At 44.0% G+C, this 16957-nt stretch overlaps 1 protein-coding gene across 1 annotated transcript in view; it reads left to right on the top strand.

Annotated features, from left to right (window-relative positions):
• Positions 1-13242, top strand: part of LOC130385555 (dTDP-D-glucose 4,6-dehydratase-like) — a 14633-nt gene extending 1391 nt beyond the window's left edge. Inside the window, exons 3-12 of the mRNA XM_056594087.1 lie at positions 1-15; positions 417-507; positions 781-929; positions 1817-1915; positions 2605-2664; positions 6855-6898; positions 7510-7675; positions 9001-9056; positions 10392-10489; positions 10811-13242. The exon at positions 1-15 is cut by the window's left edge and continues 54 nt beyond it. Coding sequence (XP_056450062.1) covers positions 1-15; positions 417-507; positions 781-929; positions 1817-1915; positions 2605-2664; positions 6855-6898; positions 7510-7675; positions 9001-9056; positions 10392-10489; positions 10811-10899 — 867 coding nt within the window. The 3' untranslated portion in view covers positions 10900-13242. The remainder of the gene's footprint in view (positions 16-416; positions 508-780; positions 930-1816; positions 1916-2604; positions 2665-6854; positions 6899-7509; positions 7676-9000; positions 9057-10391; positions 10490-10810) is intronic.
• Positions 13243-16957: the final 3715 nt, after the last annotated feature.

A 16957-nucleotide genomic window follows, 5' to 3' on the forward strand; every position in this document is an offset into this window, starting at 1 on the left:
TACTGCTTCATCCAGGTCAGCTGTCTGTCTGTCCTTCTGCCTGTCTTAGTCCTTCTCTGTCTGTCTGTCTGTCTCTCTCTTGGTCACCCTCTATCTCTCTTTTGCTCTATCTCTGTCCGTCTTTCTGTCTGTGTCTCTCTCTCTCTTGGTCTCTGTCTCTGTCTCTCTCTCCCCTCTTTTTTTCCGATTAAAATAAATAAATATTATATCATATATATTATTTGCTAAAAGTAAACCTGTGTCCTTTTCAAATTGTGTCGCTGCTCGCTCTTACCCCATGTGTGATTCTCTCTCTCTCTCTCTCTCTCTCTCTCTCTCTCTCTCTCTCTCTCTCTCTCTCTCTCTCTCTCTCTCTCTCTCTCTCTCTCTCTCTCTCTCTCTCTCTCTCTCTCTCTCTCTCTCTCTCTCTCTCTCAGGGTGATGTGTGTGACCAGCGTCTGGTCTCTCACCTCTTCAACACCGAGGACATCGACGTGGTGTTTCACCTGGCCGCCATGACACACGTCGGTATGACGCACACGCACATACATACACGCACGCACGCACCCTCCCCTGACTCCTCCCCCGCCCCTCCTCCTCCCTCAGAGGGGTCCACCCTAACCCTTCCCCTCAGTCTCCCCCTCATTTGTCTCCCCCCTAACTCTCCCCCTTCCCCGCCTGTCTCCCCCTCTAGAGGGTTCCCCCTCCTGTCTCCCCCCTCCTGTCTCCCCCCAGTCTCCCCCTCAGAGGCGTCCTCCCTAACCTTCCCCCTGTCTCCCCCCTCTCCCCGTCTCCCCCCAGAGACCTCCTACCTCTGTCCCTCCCTCTTCCAGAGGGTGAACGTGGAGGGTACCCGGGTGGTCCTGGCCGCGGCCCGGGGGGCCGGCCACGCCCTGCGGCGCTTCGTGTACGTCAGCACGGACGAGGTCTACGGGGGCGGCGGCCTGCAGGCGAGACTCCTACCTCCTTGTCTCCTACCTCCTCGTTCACTGTGTCTCTTCGTCTCCCAACTCCTCGGTCACTGTGTCTCCTACGTCCTCGTTCACCAGGCCTTTATACTCTCCTACGTCCTCGTCTCCTATGTCCTCGTTCACTATGCCTCCAATTTCTTTGTTCGCTATGTCTCCTACGTCCTCCTTCACTAGGCATTTTATACTCTCCTATGTCCTCGTTCACTAGGCCCCCTACGTCCTCGTTCACTATGTCTCCTATGTCCTCGTTCACTATTCCTTTTATACTGTCCTACATCCTCATTCACTATTCCTTTTATATATCCTTTTATATTTTCATGATGTCTTTCTGTCTGCAGGTGTTTGATGATGTGTGTGTGATGTCTGTCTGCAGGTGTTTGATGATGTGTGTGTGATGTCTGTCTGCAGGTGTTTGATGATGTGTGTGTGATGTCTCTCTGCAGGTGTTTGATGATGTGTGTGTGATGTCTGTCTGCAGGTGTTTGATGATGTGTGTGTGATGTCTGTCTGCAGGTGTTTGATGTGTGTGTGATGTGTGTGTGCAGGTGTTTGTGTGTGTAATGTCTGTCTGCAGGTGTTTGATGATGTGTGTGTGATGTCTATGTGCAGGTGTTTGATGTGTGTGTGATGTCCGTCTGCAGGTGTTTGATGTGTGTGTGATGTGTGTGTGTGATGTGTGTGTGATGTCGGTCTGCAGGTGTTTGATGATGTCTGTGTGCAGGTGTTTGATGTGTGTGTGATGTCGGTCTGCAGGTGTTTGATGTCTGTGAAGGTGCTTGATGATGGCTGTGAAGGTGCTTGATTATGTCTGTGAAGGGGTTTGATGATGTCTTTGTGAAGGGTGTTTGGATGATGTCTGTCTGCAGGTGTTTGATGAAGACAGTCCTCTCAGACCATCTAACCCCTACTCTGCTACCAAAGCAGCAGCCGAATGCCTAGTTCAGTCCTACTGGGATGAGTACAAGGTACATACACACACACACACACACACACACACACACACACACACACACACACACACACACACACACACACACACACACACACACACACACACACACACACACACACACACACACACACACACACACACACACAGGGGGGGGGGGGGGGCTGGTCCAGCTAGATGTACGCTGGATAGATCAGTCTACCAGCCTACCCGACTCGGTCGTTTGAGATTCATAATATCGTCTGGTGGCTCACACAGCTTTTGGCCGTGATAATATATATTATATGATATAGATATCTATGTAAAATATGATATTATTTAGATATAGAGCTCCCGGACTCCAGTGTGTTCTAGAATATTTACAGAACACGGCTAAAGGCTGTGTGCGCCTCGCCATTGCGATTCATCCACTGTAAACAGAGCGCATGGTGGCTGCAAGCTGCTCAGGGCCACACCCCGACACTCCTCCTTGACCCGCCTCTATCCTCCTCATTTGCATTAAAGCTACAGAAACCGAACGGCACATTTTGGGAAAGCTCAATGTGAGACAGTAGCTGTCATTCTGCACCACGGCGGAATTTCAGGAACGTCTTCAAATACTGTGTTTGGGGCCCACTAATATCTATATTAAAGCATCCATAAAGTAGCATGCCATGGGACCTTTAAAGGAACCTCTGTGTGTCTGTTGTTTTTCCTTGGCTTCAGTTTCCAGTCATCGTCACCAGAAGCAACAATGTTTATGGACCCAGGCAGTACCCAGAGAAGGTACTGTCAGACAATGCGTCCCTTTTTTACTTTTTAACAATGTAATGTTTTTTGCTTTTTGCTTTTTTCCTTTTTTACTTTTTACTTAACAATGTAAAAAAGTTTATTTATTTTTAACTTTAAACTTTTTAATTTCTAACTTTTTTAACAATGTATTGCTTTTTGCTTTTTTGCTTTATAACTTAACTTTTTAACTTTTAACTAACAATATATTGCTTTTTGCTTTTTAACTTGATTTCTTTTAACAATGTAATTGCTTTTTGCTTTTTTGACTTCACTTTGTTGACTTTTTGAACAGAATTCACAATAGAACAAATGGTGGTTATGGATCATTTTGTGGGGTTGCAACATTTACATTCAGGGCGATTAGCAGACCCGTTGATCCAAAATGACTGACGATAAGAACATTTGTCCGAAGAAAGTCTGCTATCAGTACAGTATGGATGTTCTTAAAAACAAGGGCCATGCACTAATAATCGCTAGGTTAACCCATTCCCCTTATACAACAGAGATAGCTAGGATAAGAACAACAAAGGTCCCTTTAATTATCACGTGAAACTTGAAAAAAAGGAGTAAGGGCTATCAGTCGTTTTTTATTTTTCTTCATCAAAAATGTTCAGACTTTGAACTTTTTGAACAGAATTGAAAACTGAACAGATGGTGGATATGGGATATGTAGAGTGTGGGGTTGCAACATTTACATTAGCAGACAAGTTTATCTAAAGCAACATACATTTGTCTGAAGAAAGAGAAACACCAATATATCGCTGTCGGTACAGTAAGGATGTTCATAGAATCAAGTGCCAAACACTAACAATCACTAGGTTAACCCATTCCCCGTATACAACAGAGATAGCTAGGGTAAGAACCACAAAGGTCCCTTTAATTATCACGTACATCAGAGCCCGACCGATAAAGGATTTTTAAGGCTGATACCGATACAAATATTTGGTGATTTAAAAATCCGATATTCCGATATATCAGCCAATATATATTTAAAAAAGAAATTCCAGAAACGAGTAACAAAACAAACAGATTTCCCTAACATTGGTTATTTGTAGTTATTTATGAGTCCTCACTAAAATAATAATGTAATGTAGTTTAAAAATTAACTTTATTTTATTGTTTTATTGTCACAAAAGAAAAGTCAAAATCTAAATGTCTTTGAACAACACAATAACCCAAAAAATCGATGGTTTGGAAAATGCCTAATATCGGCCGTTAATATCGGCCGGGCTCTAACGTACATTAATTAACATTCAATACACCGATTATTCTTCAATGGGGTGTGTCTTCCAACACATGTCATTGAGTGATGATTATAAAGACCAATCAAATCCTTGCGTTTCCGAAGCTTTATAGGCAAACATTGAAATGCGCACCAAATTTCCTGCTCCTTGAGTTCGACCACCAGATGTACAGCTCCTGAAACAAGGTTAAAGTTGAAATATTATACCACCAGGTGTGAGTGTGATTAGCCTTTACAAGCTTTTTTGAAAATCTGCCTCTTCTGACATCACAAGTAGCTTGTAATGGCGAATCACACTCACACCTGTGCCCTACTACGAACCACGCTGAACATACCCAGGCTTTCTTGAGAAAACCTGGATCGACAGAGACACAACTCGCAATCAGAGTTAAATGGTACTACAACGCTCACTTAGGATTCGATTAGTCGAGCCAGGTTTTCCTCTTTCGGTTCAATGTGTGTTAACGTGAAGGGGGCGTTTATCGCGTCATTTTACTCACCTTTACAAACTGGATAGATCAAGAGCAGTCTATTTCACTCAAGAGGAACAGATAGTCATAATTAAGTCCTATTAGGAGTTAAAAAATCAGATAACAGCTAGGGGCAACACAGTTGCACATAATAAGGCTTGGAAGGCGCGCTGGCAAAAAATAGCCCATTGTGTAAATTCGTATAAGTGAAAAGATTCTTCATATTGTCCATAAAATAACTATGCCAAATGCAAAATAGTTCGCCGTTAATCCCAATAGAGTGATGATAATTTCGAAATGCATAAGCAACGTCCAACCTGCCTTATTCTATAATTTATGAAATTCAATTTAAATACACCCTATGTAAGAAATGTATCGCTTGTTTTCCACCTCCTCCGCCAGCACGGCCTTGAAAACATGGGTTAAAGTTTGCAATAAGCACAAAAAATTACTTCCATAACCTTTTGTGATTAAGTATTCAATATGACATAAGAATTGGGACTTTTTAAGCTTCACATAAAGGCGCATCACGTGGGAGACGATCCCCGCACGCAGAAAGTCAAGACTGACGCGCTACCAACACTCTACCACTCTCTCACGGAGACACACTGCGCAACAGTGAGGATTGTTTACATAAAGTCCAACAAGGACTATCAAATAGTGAATACCCTCTGATGAGAACCTGTTTCTTTCATGAAGAATATTCTCAGGCAATGCCAAGGGATCGGTCCCGAAAGACAGATCCCGAGTCTCTGTCGCAGAGACTCTTTACGATACGGGCTCCGAGGTCAACGGGAACACCCACACATTGGTGACGACATTGTCAAAGGAGGGGCTAGGAAGCTGCGCACGCCGATGTAACCCGATAGACTTAGCTGAGAACCTGCTCCAGACCAGGGGTCTCATATATAACCGTTGCGTACGCACAAAACGGGGCTGAAATTGGCGTACGTGACTTTCCACGCCAAGGTTGTGATCTATAAAAAACCAACTTGACGGGAAAATGTGCGCAGCCCTAAGCAAACTCTGACGCATGGTTTGGAGGAAAAGGAGAATTGGCGACACAGATGGTGTGGTGGTGAACTGAAGTCAGACCGAAGAATTGTAGAGTGAGAAGAACGATTATGTTTTATCATCGCCCTTCATAGATTTAATTTCAACCCGTATCATGCGTTAAATCCTAATCAGAATAATTTAAGTCAACTGCGTTATTTCTCAGTTATAACTCCAGAAACATCTCCTTAGAATAGAAATTAAAAAAAAATCTCTATATTTAATCCCGTCACTCCATACTGTCCACTGACAGCGCGACTGCATGGAATAAAGCATCTGTCCAACATGTGTCAATAACATTAATATTTTTATGTGACACTGTAAACACATAATCAAATGTCAATTCAATCCCAAGTGTGGAAAACCAAGCCACACTCCTCATCACAATCGTTGTCCGTTACTCTTGATGCTTTTCATGACAAATCAGGCATTAAAAAGGGGTTATGTTCAAGAACATTTTACGTGGGTGATTACAAACTGATTATCCAAGGTGTTCTCGGTCAGTTTTATTACCGTAACCCTATAAATGCAGAGGTGAGCGCCGTGGTAATCCTGCACCATAGGCACTTCTGGCGGACCATGCAAATGGCAGGATTCGGAGGGAGAGGGTATTTAGGGTCCATAACGATTTATTGGTAGGCTACATAAAAATATGTAACTATGTAACTCTATCTTTTTTAATTCTGGGACTGTGCGCTCCGTGCTACTGACAGAGTTCACTGCTGCAGCAACATGTTGCCACTCACTCTGCTTTTTGTTGTTTGCGATCCCAATCCCGTGACCGCCGAACAAAACTACCTTTTGGGCCTCCATGTCACCCACAAGTGTCCCCACTTCAACCTCGGTGAAATTTCGCTTTTTTGCTTTTCTCAGTACTTCTGCCATTGTTTCCGACAAGACAAAATACTTGCATCTGAGTCTTTTTTATATGCAGATCGAATTCATGAGTTCATTTGCATTGACCATTTATGGTTAAAAAGGGGCGTGTACAGGGCGGAACGTGAAGCTGATTCAGCTGCGCACTCTTGTAGGCACTCTGTGATTTATAAATCAAAGATTGCGTACGGTGTGCGTACGCAGGGTTTTATAAATCGGAATATTTTTTGGCGCACGCAAAACTTGCCTTCTGGGCGTACGCACATTTTTAGTAACGATCCCACGCACAGTTTTATAAATGAGACCCCAGGTTTGGTTGAGAGCATAAGTCCCCATGGTGATACAGTTAAGCTAAAAGAGATAGACTTTCGGGTCCCAGCTAACCCAGGCTTTGAGGGCAACATACCTCGCTAACCCACTAATTGAGGTTCGTAGTATATAGGGCACTGGTGATGTAATATGTCACCTTTATAATAGTCCTGAGGCAAACCAATTCATCACATCAGTTTACCTCGCCATTGTTTAAATTCTCCTCCCTTTAGGTCATTCCAAGATTCGTGTCCCTCCTGCAAGCCAACAAGAAATGGTCAGCATTAGTTATGTTCACTATGCCTTTTATACTCCTCCTACGTCCTTGTTCACAATTGCTTTTATACTCTCCTACCTCCTCGTCCACTATGCCTCCTACCTTCTCTTACAGTATGTCTCCTACGTCCTCGTTCACTATGTCTCCTACCTCCTCGTTCACTATGTCTCCTACCTCCTCATTCACCATGTCTCCTACCTCCTCATTCACCATGTCTCCTACCTCCTTGTTCACTGTCTCCTACGTCCTCGTTCTCTAGGCCTCCTACCTCCTCATTCACTCTGCATTTCATCCTCTTCTACCTCCTCATTCACTGTCTCCTACGTCCTCGTTCACTATGTCTCCTACGTCCTCGTTCTCTAGGCCTCCTACTTCCTCGTTCACTATGCCTCCTACCTCCTCATTCACTCTGCATTTCATCCTCTTCTACCTCCTCATTCACTATGTCTCCTACGTCCTCGTTCACTATGTCTCCTACATCCTTGTTCACTAAGTCTCCTACCTCCTCGTTCACTTTGTCTCCTACCTCCTCGTTCACTATGTCTCCTACCTCCTCGTTCACTATGTCTCCTACCTCCTCGTTCACCATGTCTCCTACCTCCTCGTCCCAGCACCATCCAGGGCTCCGCCCCCAAGTCCCGGCACTTCCTGTACGTGGACGACGTCATCGAGGCCTTCCTATTGGTCCTCGCCCAGGGGGCGGTGGGCGGAGTCTACAACATGGGCGTCGGCCATGAGGTGCCCATCCTCCAGCTGGCCAGGGAGCTGGTCACGATGGTACGACCCCTTAGCCTTACTGGTTACCATGGTAACCAACAGGGAGCTAGTCACGATGGTACGATCCCTTAGCCTTACTGGTTACCTTGGTAACCACCTCGTTCACTAGCAGGGCTCCAGAGTGCGCCTAATTTGGGCGCACATGCGCCTAGAATTCGGGGTAGTGCGACCAAATATTTTATTTGGGCGCACCGGTGCGACTGAAAATCTATCTGGTATATTATTATTATTATTTTTTACAGAGCAGTCTATTCATAATATTGTAATAACCACGGAAGAGGCAGTGAATGAAGTATTGATTAGACAGCGATTTATTCGATTCCTAATAAACCGTTGGAACACGCAAGACCGGTAACAATAGCAACGCCGGTAAACAAACCCGCGAAGCCCAATCCAGGGGCCTGTACTACGAAGCTCGATTAGAGGGTTAGCGAGGTATGTTGAGCTGAAAGCCTGGGTTAGCTGTACCATGAAAGTCGATCTCTTTAAGCGTCGCTGTATCACCATTGGTGACTGACGCTCGCAACCAAACCAGGTCGGGAGCAGCTTTTCAGCGAGTCTACCCGGAGATCGGCTACTTATATCGGCGTGCGCAGCTTCCTAGCCCCTCCTCCGATAATGGCGTCACCATTTGTGGGTGTTCCCATGGACCTCGGCGCACTTATCGTACAGGCGTCTCTCCGGAGACAGAGGGTTTTCGGGACAGAACCGATCCCTTGGCATTGTCTGACGATCTTTATGAGAGATACAGATTCGGCATTTATTTAATGGTCAAAATATTATTAATCAATGGCGTAAATATTGACGTTGCAACCGGTGCAGCTGCCCGGTTGCCCCCCCCCCCCCCCCCCCCCGTCAACAACTGAGCGCAAGGCAGGCACGGTCCAACGCCCCCCCCCCCCCCTCAACAACTCAAAACTTGGGTGCACCGATAAATAAGTGCTGGTGCACCCAAATTAAAAATTTAGGCGCACCAGTGCACCCAAGGAAAAAGTTAGTCTGGAGCCCTGACTAGGCTTCCTACAACCTCGTTCACTATTCTTTTTTTACTCTCATACGTCCTCGTTCACTATGTCTCCTACGTCCTACCAAATCATTCTACCAGTGGACCGTAGAAAACGTTGCATCTAGGCGGACACGCTCACTTGTGATGTCAGAAGAGGCTAATCCCACTCACAGCTGGTGGTGTAATATGTCCCCTTTAAAACTGGAAAACTGTCGGAAAAAAGAGAATCCAACCGAGCTTAACGTTGCGATACCTTGACGTGTCTCGTAGTATGACACCCGAGATGGCATCAACATGAGGTCTTTAAACTGTGTTTCAGATTCAGGATGTTCCGGAAACGCAACTGAGCGACTGGCTTGACTTTGTGCCTGACAGGTATGTATAATGAAAGAGCATACTTTTGTAATTTATAATTCAAATTGTTTATACCGTCCGTTTTTGTTTTCCCTGTTTGTTCTGTTTGTCTTGTTTTGTCCTTACTTCAGCATGTACCTTAGCATTTACTTTAGCGTATATTTTTGTTTGCATTCGTACTTTCTGTTCTTATTGTATTTCTTTATAGTCTTTTTCCACTCGAATCGAAAGTCATTACACACAAAATGACACATCTATTCAAACTAGGGCTGTGCAATTAATAGGATTTGATCGCAATTTCTTGGTCACACAAACTAATTCAATTATGTAATAAATATAAAACGTAAAAGTATATTATATTCATTAAATGTTTTATAGAAATTGCAGAAAAGCTGGATACATCTATGTACAGTATTTTTATTCTTAAGGGGTAATTTCAAAGTGTTATCGGAGAGAAATGCTGAATAAATGCAATTTTGAACAATCAGGTTTTAACAAAAATAATCGTTTTCCATAACCGGGCAGCCTTAATTAAAACACATATCAAAGTTGGCTAATAAACGCTCGGAAAGACTAAGGATTGTCGGGTGGAGGTCTGAACCCCTTCATTCCCTGGTTTGTGTATTTTTTTACTTCCTAACCGTGCATACATAGTCAATGCAAAGATGCAAATAGAAGCCTTGAATGGCGGGCGATGCAATACTTCCATACATATGGTTAGCCACATAGCATAATTGCCTTAGTCATATTTTGGCCAAATTGTGATATCTAAACAAACCCTACTCCTGATTCACTGTGCCTCATTGGCTATATCCTTAGCCAAGCAGACTATTACTTAATCCCATGGCATAATGTATATATGACTCCTTTAGTTAGGAAAGGATATTCATTTAAACTTTACCCTGAGCTGCATATATGCATGTAGTTTTTCACCTGTATATTTGCACACTTTGATCGCATTTCTTTATTTATCTGTCATTCTATGCAGTGGCAGAGCTAGTATGTTGTATTCCTATCTATGAGTAACAGCTACTTATGCACATGGACTATCCATACAACTTTCCTTTTCCACCGTGGCTATGTACTTTATGTATGTAGATATGTGTTGTATTCTGTGTATGTATGCTGGCTGCTGAAACACCTACATTTCCCTGCTGGGATGAATGAAGGATATCTAATCTTACCTTATAATTCGCAAAGTCAAATAGATGACTTGGGCAGAAAGCGATTATGGAAAGTAAACCGCACTCCGATTGGCTTAGGTTCTAACCAATGGGGCGCAGTGAATCAGCAGCGTTAGGAGTTAGGTTATATGTCACACACATTCACACTCTGACCTGTGACCTCCCCGACCAGGCCGCGGCTGGAGCTCCGCTACCCAATGAGCAGCGAGAAGCTCCGGGGGCTGGGCTGGAGGCCGAGGGTCCCCTGGACGGAGGGGCTCCGCAGGACAGGTAACTCACAGGTCAAAGGTCACCAGGAGGTCAGGTAACAGGTCAAAGGTCACCAGGACCCCCTCCATCCCAATAGTCTAGTCCCACTTTTGGTTGACTGTGGCAATAGTGTTGAATAGCTCCCTTCTTGAGACACACCCGACTATGGGAAGAGAGATGGATTGATTTATAGTCGAGCTGGGATTGTGTTTCAATGGTGGCTCGGTTACAGCAGCAACGCATAATACCACGTCTGAGTACCGGACAAGGGCATTCATACTGTGGGCCATCGTGGATCTCTGTCGGCTTTTAAAATGTTGTTTCGTCTCCTCTCTCTTCCAGTCGAGTGGTACAAAAGCAACCCAGACTTCTGGCCGGGCGAGTCCGAAGACCGCGGGAACGGGACCGGCATGATCACCTCTGATTCATGATTTAGGATTCAGTGTTTCTTACTTCATCAGAAGGAAGATGAGCTTTATCTGACTCAACTCAAAAAAGCAGCAAGTTCGATTCTACATGTGTTTTTACCAAGTCATTCAAGAAAGGGTTTTTATATTTATACATTTTTCCAAAGGCGATATATTATACCACCAGATGTGAGTGAGACCAGGTCCGAACCTCCTGGAAACTGACTTATGAAGTCGGCAAGATATCTAGGCGGACACGCCCACTTGTGATGTCAGAAGAGTCCGATCACACTCATAACAAACAATACGGTTCGTCACCTTTAAGGAATTCACAGATGCTTTGTAGTTCAAACTGAACATTTTACTTTTGGGCCAAAACCTTGGGGCCAGTTTTATCTGAATAATTGCCCGACGGGAACTTATAAAGAATACAAAGAAATGTCTGGGTTTTGATTCAAATCGTTTGATTACATTGTAAAGACTATTTTTGTACTGTAAAATATTTGCATTCCGTTTGTGGTTGACAAAAATAAACACAAAATTAATAACTGACAGAATTGATCGTTATGTGACGAACTTAATAGAAAAAAGACAAACCCATATGTTACATTTTCAAAACCAAACCTTTAATTATAAAATGATGATAAAACACGCACATATTTAAGTGTTGCACAGAGGGCTAAACTAATACATCAAGCACTAATCTACGAAGGGGGCGCTTGTTTTGGTGGCCTGTGCCTCCCTGGAGGCGGGCAAGTCTGATCGACTGACATTTATAAATATTAAAAGGTGACATATTACACCACCAGGTGTGAGTGATGGACACACTCAAAACATGGAACAGCTTTAGGTTGAGGGTTTTAATTGAGCACGCCTAGCAAAATGAATCCTTGTCTTTGTTTGCTATCCTGCTGTAGTGTCTTTGCAATTTTTTCATTTGTGTATTTGTCAGTGCACATTACATACACAATTATCACAGTCCATGCCCTAACATTTTGTGTAGATGTGTTGCATAGGTTTCAAGCCAGTTGGCTAATTTGTAACCCCAGTACCCGGTCAGGCAAACCTAATAGATACTCCAAATATAATTTTTCAAAGAACTACATAGTAGTGCGAGTTAGTCATGCAGCCGATGTCACGATCAACATTTCAGATTATATCCGGTTGAAGTATCGGTGTTTGCTATCTGGCTGTAGTTACTGATGTAGTTTGTGTGTTCTCTATTCTAGTTTAGTTTGTGTGTTTGCTATCCTTAGATAGTTTAGATGCTGGCTATCCGGCTGTAGTTACTTGTCGAGTTCCCGTAGACTTCGCCCAACCCCCGGCCTTAACATGAGCGAACACCAACACACGAAAGGCCCCCAAAAAAGATGCAAATGACATCAAAGTATCAACAGATCCACATGTTTATTTATTTGTGTTACAAAGACTATAAAGATCGCCACTTGCCAGACATTCACAAGAGTGTAGGGGAAGGAAAAAAAAAACAGCAACTCAAATGAACCAAAAAAATTAAAATGGAAATAACTGGAGAGAATCTGGACATTGTTTTTTCGTACGGTTATGTTTTGTCTTTTTTTTTGGTTTATTTTATGTTTTTTTTTTTTTTTCTCATTTACCATTTTTGATCTTAACGTTTTGTTTTTATTTTATTAATCCAAACCTTGGCATTGTTGGTTTCCGATTTTTTTAGTTCGCCGATTTAAAGACGGTTGATTCCAGCAGATCAGAATTTGTTGGCAATGACAGCCTGTTACGCGAACAGGCTTACAGATCCGATAGAGAGTCCAATATGACTTTAAAGGCAACTTCTGTAGGATTTTCTCCAAACGCATCGCTGTCGATACTGACCGCCGAGCTGTTGGTGCTAGAATTCGGATCCCGTGAGCCGCTTCCCCAAAAAGCAGATTTATCGGAAAGCCTTTTGAGCGATTGAAATTTAAATTTCTGCCCGTCATCGAGAAGAAATAAAATAAAATTGAAATCGGAAAAATTTGAGAACTTTTACAACTTTTTTAAAAGAGACAAAGTGAAAAATAAGCGGTTCACTTGGGACCGATTCGTCTAACATCAACACTTTCAACAAAATGTCCTCTGGCTCGCGGAATTCCTTCAAACGGGAATTCCCGCTATCTTGCCAGAGGAACGTCGCGGCAAAAAACAGCGATGAATGAAACGAGAAATTCCTACACGTCGCTTCTTTAACATTTAAAAAGCTCACACTACCCGAGAAAAATAGAAATTTCCACTCACACGATCCACGATATTTCGACATTCAACTGCCAGTGTTTTGTTTAACTGTCTTTTGGTCAAGTGACTTTCAATATCATTTTTTTTTTTTATTAGGCTTATAAAAATAAATATTTCTCAAAAATGCTTGATAAATTACACAAACTAGCAGCAGAAGTAGATTCTAGGTCTTTGTTGTTGTGTGCAAATATGCTAATTTCCTCTGTAACTGTCCATCATGAACCCCTTCCTGTGACCCCCCCCCGGCTGCCTCGGCTGAAAACCCCCGTCCCCCACACACTGTTTCGTTCAACACACACTCTGTAGTTGAACACACACACACACACACACACTTCCTCACTCAATCACCCTGTGACTTCAATAAAACAAACGCACACAGTAGTGGTCGTTGTCTTAAGACACGCACACACACACACACACACACACACACACACACACACACTCTCCCCTGAGGGCGCAAAGGGAATGCCCTCGAGAAAATGTCTGCTGAACGTTAAAGCTGAATGTACAAACCTAAATAAGTATCGTGTCGCAGCGCATCAGAAAATCAGGGGTGGATTTAAAAGTTCCATCAACCACATGTAAATTGGGGCGGCTGGTGTGGGGGGGGGGTGTTAGGGGACGACCGCTAACCGCTGGGCTACCAGAAGCGTAGCACCTTGAATGTGTACGGCTATGGAGAACCCCGCTGTGTACAGGATTATGACTGTGAAAGGCCAACCCTGCCGTGTTTGACTATGTGACTGGAAACCGCTGTGTGTAGGACTGTGCGGACAGTGCAGGGAGCAGGACTATAGAACGACCGTGTGCAGGGATATAAAACCAGGGGTGTGAGGAGGGGGCCAACGGAGACCACCGCTGGTGTGGGGGAACACCGCTGTTTAACTGGGGGACGTCTAATCAGGACCCCCTGCTGGGAAAGGGGCGTCACCAAATTGAATGCGTCAAACGTTGGGGAAAAACGTTCGGGGTTGATAGATCCCGTGAACGACCTCCTCCGGAGATAAAGGTGTGGGGACTTCCCCTCTCAGAGTGGAGGGGAGAGTGGGGAGAGGGGAGAGCGTTGGTCGTGGCGCATGTACAAAATTATCTATTTACAAATCTGCTTGTGTGTGCTACGACGTCGTCTTCATGGTCCGAGTTCATGGGGTATACCGGCTGTTCTTGAACTTCACAGGGTCCTCGTTACTGACTCGGGGGGGGGGGGGGGGGGCAGCATGCCTTGCCGGGGGCTCAGGTGGAAGATGTTGGAATTCGATAAGATCAAGGCACTGCGCAGGTCTCACAGTAAGTATGGGGTTCGTTCAGACACAATCCTAGCCGTGTAAACCCAGGAGAAGGCCCCCTGTGTTGAAAACAGAAATCTTGCTAATAAAAAGGGGGAGTGTCCGAAGAATCAGTGGTCTGCTCCGAAAGGTCATTGTGTTGTGTTGCTACTCAAGGCGGAGGGTGGGGGGCTGGGGGGAGGTCAACTTTTAACGGCTCGTTCCATTATGGGCCCCGTCATGTCACCGCAGGGAGCAGGGTTCACTCCGTTCTGTTAGGACCTACGACTTTACGGAATCTGTCGAGGCGTAAAAGTCTACGTCTTTTCAGAATCCGTCCACGCGTAAAACTCCACGACTTCACGGAATCTTCTGAGGAAACAACTCTACGTTCTTTACGGAATGCTTCTTTTAACTGAATGCTCCTTGCCGGCACGTTGAGGTGCAAAGAGAACCGCTCACAACATCCCCTTGTAACAAATACAAAAACAACGCACACTGATGCCTAAAAAGCATGTGGGCTAGTACACCCTCAGCTCATATGCTATCCTCAAATACCTTATTTTAAATGTAGAAAAAAATGAACATCAGCAACAAAATGGTCACGAACTGCCAGCAGGTATAAAAACCGATTTATTTTTCTTCGCATTTGGGTCCAACTGAGAACTGTCTGGATTTTTGGCACTCAACCAATTTTAAGACTTTCCAACATAAAATCCAATCGTCTAAACGGTGGGGAGACAAAACAACATTTGGTGTCATGTAACAGATGCTGCCACAGTACTCTGCTTTCTAATCGTATTGAGGGGAAACGGATCCAGTTGTCCCATTGTAAGGGAAACTGATATATTTCTGACAAACGATTTCCCGAAGCAACCTAAAAGCCAGTGGCCAACGTTGCCACAAAACACAGCCAGAGACGCCCTGAACTTGCAGGCAAGACCCCGAACACATCACTGAGCAGAAGCGTTACCACGTAAAAAAAACACCTCCCTAGTTGCTCAAGGTCCAGAAGAGTCCACTGCCTAGAGTTGAGTTCCCAGATGAGATCATATTAATGCCCTCGCCACTGACTTGATTCAAGAGATTCCACAGGGATGCCCTCCCTCGAGTTGTGAGGGGTTTTGAGGTCTTCTCAGGTATTCAATGCTCTAACCATGGCCTAAAGACTATAGAGGGGCTCTGAACAAAAAAAAATCCAATTCAATTAAAACAATACCAGCGAGACTTTGTCCCGTTTGACAGTTCTAATTACACGTGGGTGTGTGGTTCTTCAGTTTCTTAACAATGCAAACCAGCCATCCTAGGAATCTAATAATAACTTGAGAAAAACGATTGAAATCACTATTGCTGTTGATTATTCTGACCTCTCGTTGAAACTCTAATAAATTAAATATTTTGTAAGGCTGCCTCGTTTTTACAGCTTACGTCTGTCGGGGGGAGTGAAAATCGATGTTTAAAAAAAAAATATGGAGTACACAACAATTGAGAAAGAGACCTGAATTAGCTAAATAAAAGCCTGTAGAGGAATATTTCATTTCTGCTAAACTGCAGAATTTTATGTTTACTTCTTGACCAAAAAACAATAACACTTGCATACGTTAACTTGCCTTGTTTGTCTCTCAAAGCCGATGTGCAAAAAATTAAGGGAAGTAGAACGACAGGACCTCGCGTGTGTTACCAGCAAAGAATCTTCCTCACTGGCACTATTTTAATAAGGGAAAATACCCCCTTTTTTAACATTTGATTTTGTAAAACTAAATCCTTCTTTGACCCGAGGAAAACAAGGAACAAATGTGTCGCAAAACAAGATTCACCAAAAACGGTACGCATCTCATTTGCAGACATTTGCACATATTTACCACAGATGTCGTAAATCCTAAATCACGTACGAGAATAGGAGCGTCTCAACCCCCGAATACCCGAAAAACGAGGCCCTGTTTAAAAAAAATATAAATAAATACAAAATGTACGTTGTTTTAATTTTTAAACTCAAATCGTACAGACTGTACATTTTGACTTCTGCTGCTCGGAAAAAAAAACATTTTAGAAGCGGGAATGGACTTCGTGTCGGGGTTAAGGAGACTAAAACCTAGCCTCCGATATATCGCCCGGACAGAACTAGCTTGGCTTCCCGGGCGTGACGCTCAGACGTTTAACTCGACTTCTATACAAAGCCGATGCTTTACCTCGACTTCTATACAAAGCCGATGCTAGTGGTGTCCAGCGCCACTGGCTAGTGATGCCCCGTTGTACGACGCCCACCCCCCCAAAACACGCCCATCCCCCACTCGACTTTTTATCACCTCCAGGGAACCAAATGGATAAACTTCGAACGGCTTGTTTTTTTAGAGAAGACTTCTTCATACTAGACTCTCCAGGATAGAGTGAGCGAGAAATAAATTGAACTCTTTTGAAATTATTTGCTTTGTGTGTACCCCTTTGAAATAGGTGACTTTTGGCGGACGAGGGGCTTCTTTAAAACATCGACAGCGGAAATAGGTTTTCCCGTCTGCAGTCGTTGCGACAAAGGATCAGTTTCCCAAAGCCAATCGGGCGCCACTGAG

Source organism: Gadus chalcogrammus, chromosome 7 (genome assembly GCF_026213295.1).
Source record: "Gadus chalcogrammus isolate NIFS_2021 chromosome 7, NIFS_Gcha_1.0, whole genome shotgun sequence".
NCBI lineage: Eukaryota > Metazoa > Chordata > Actinopteri > Gadiformes > Gadidae > Gadus > Gadus chalcogrammus.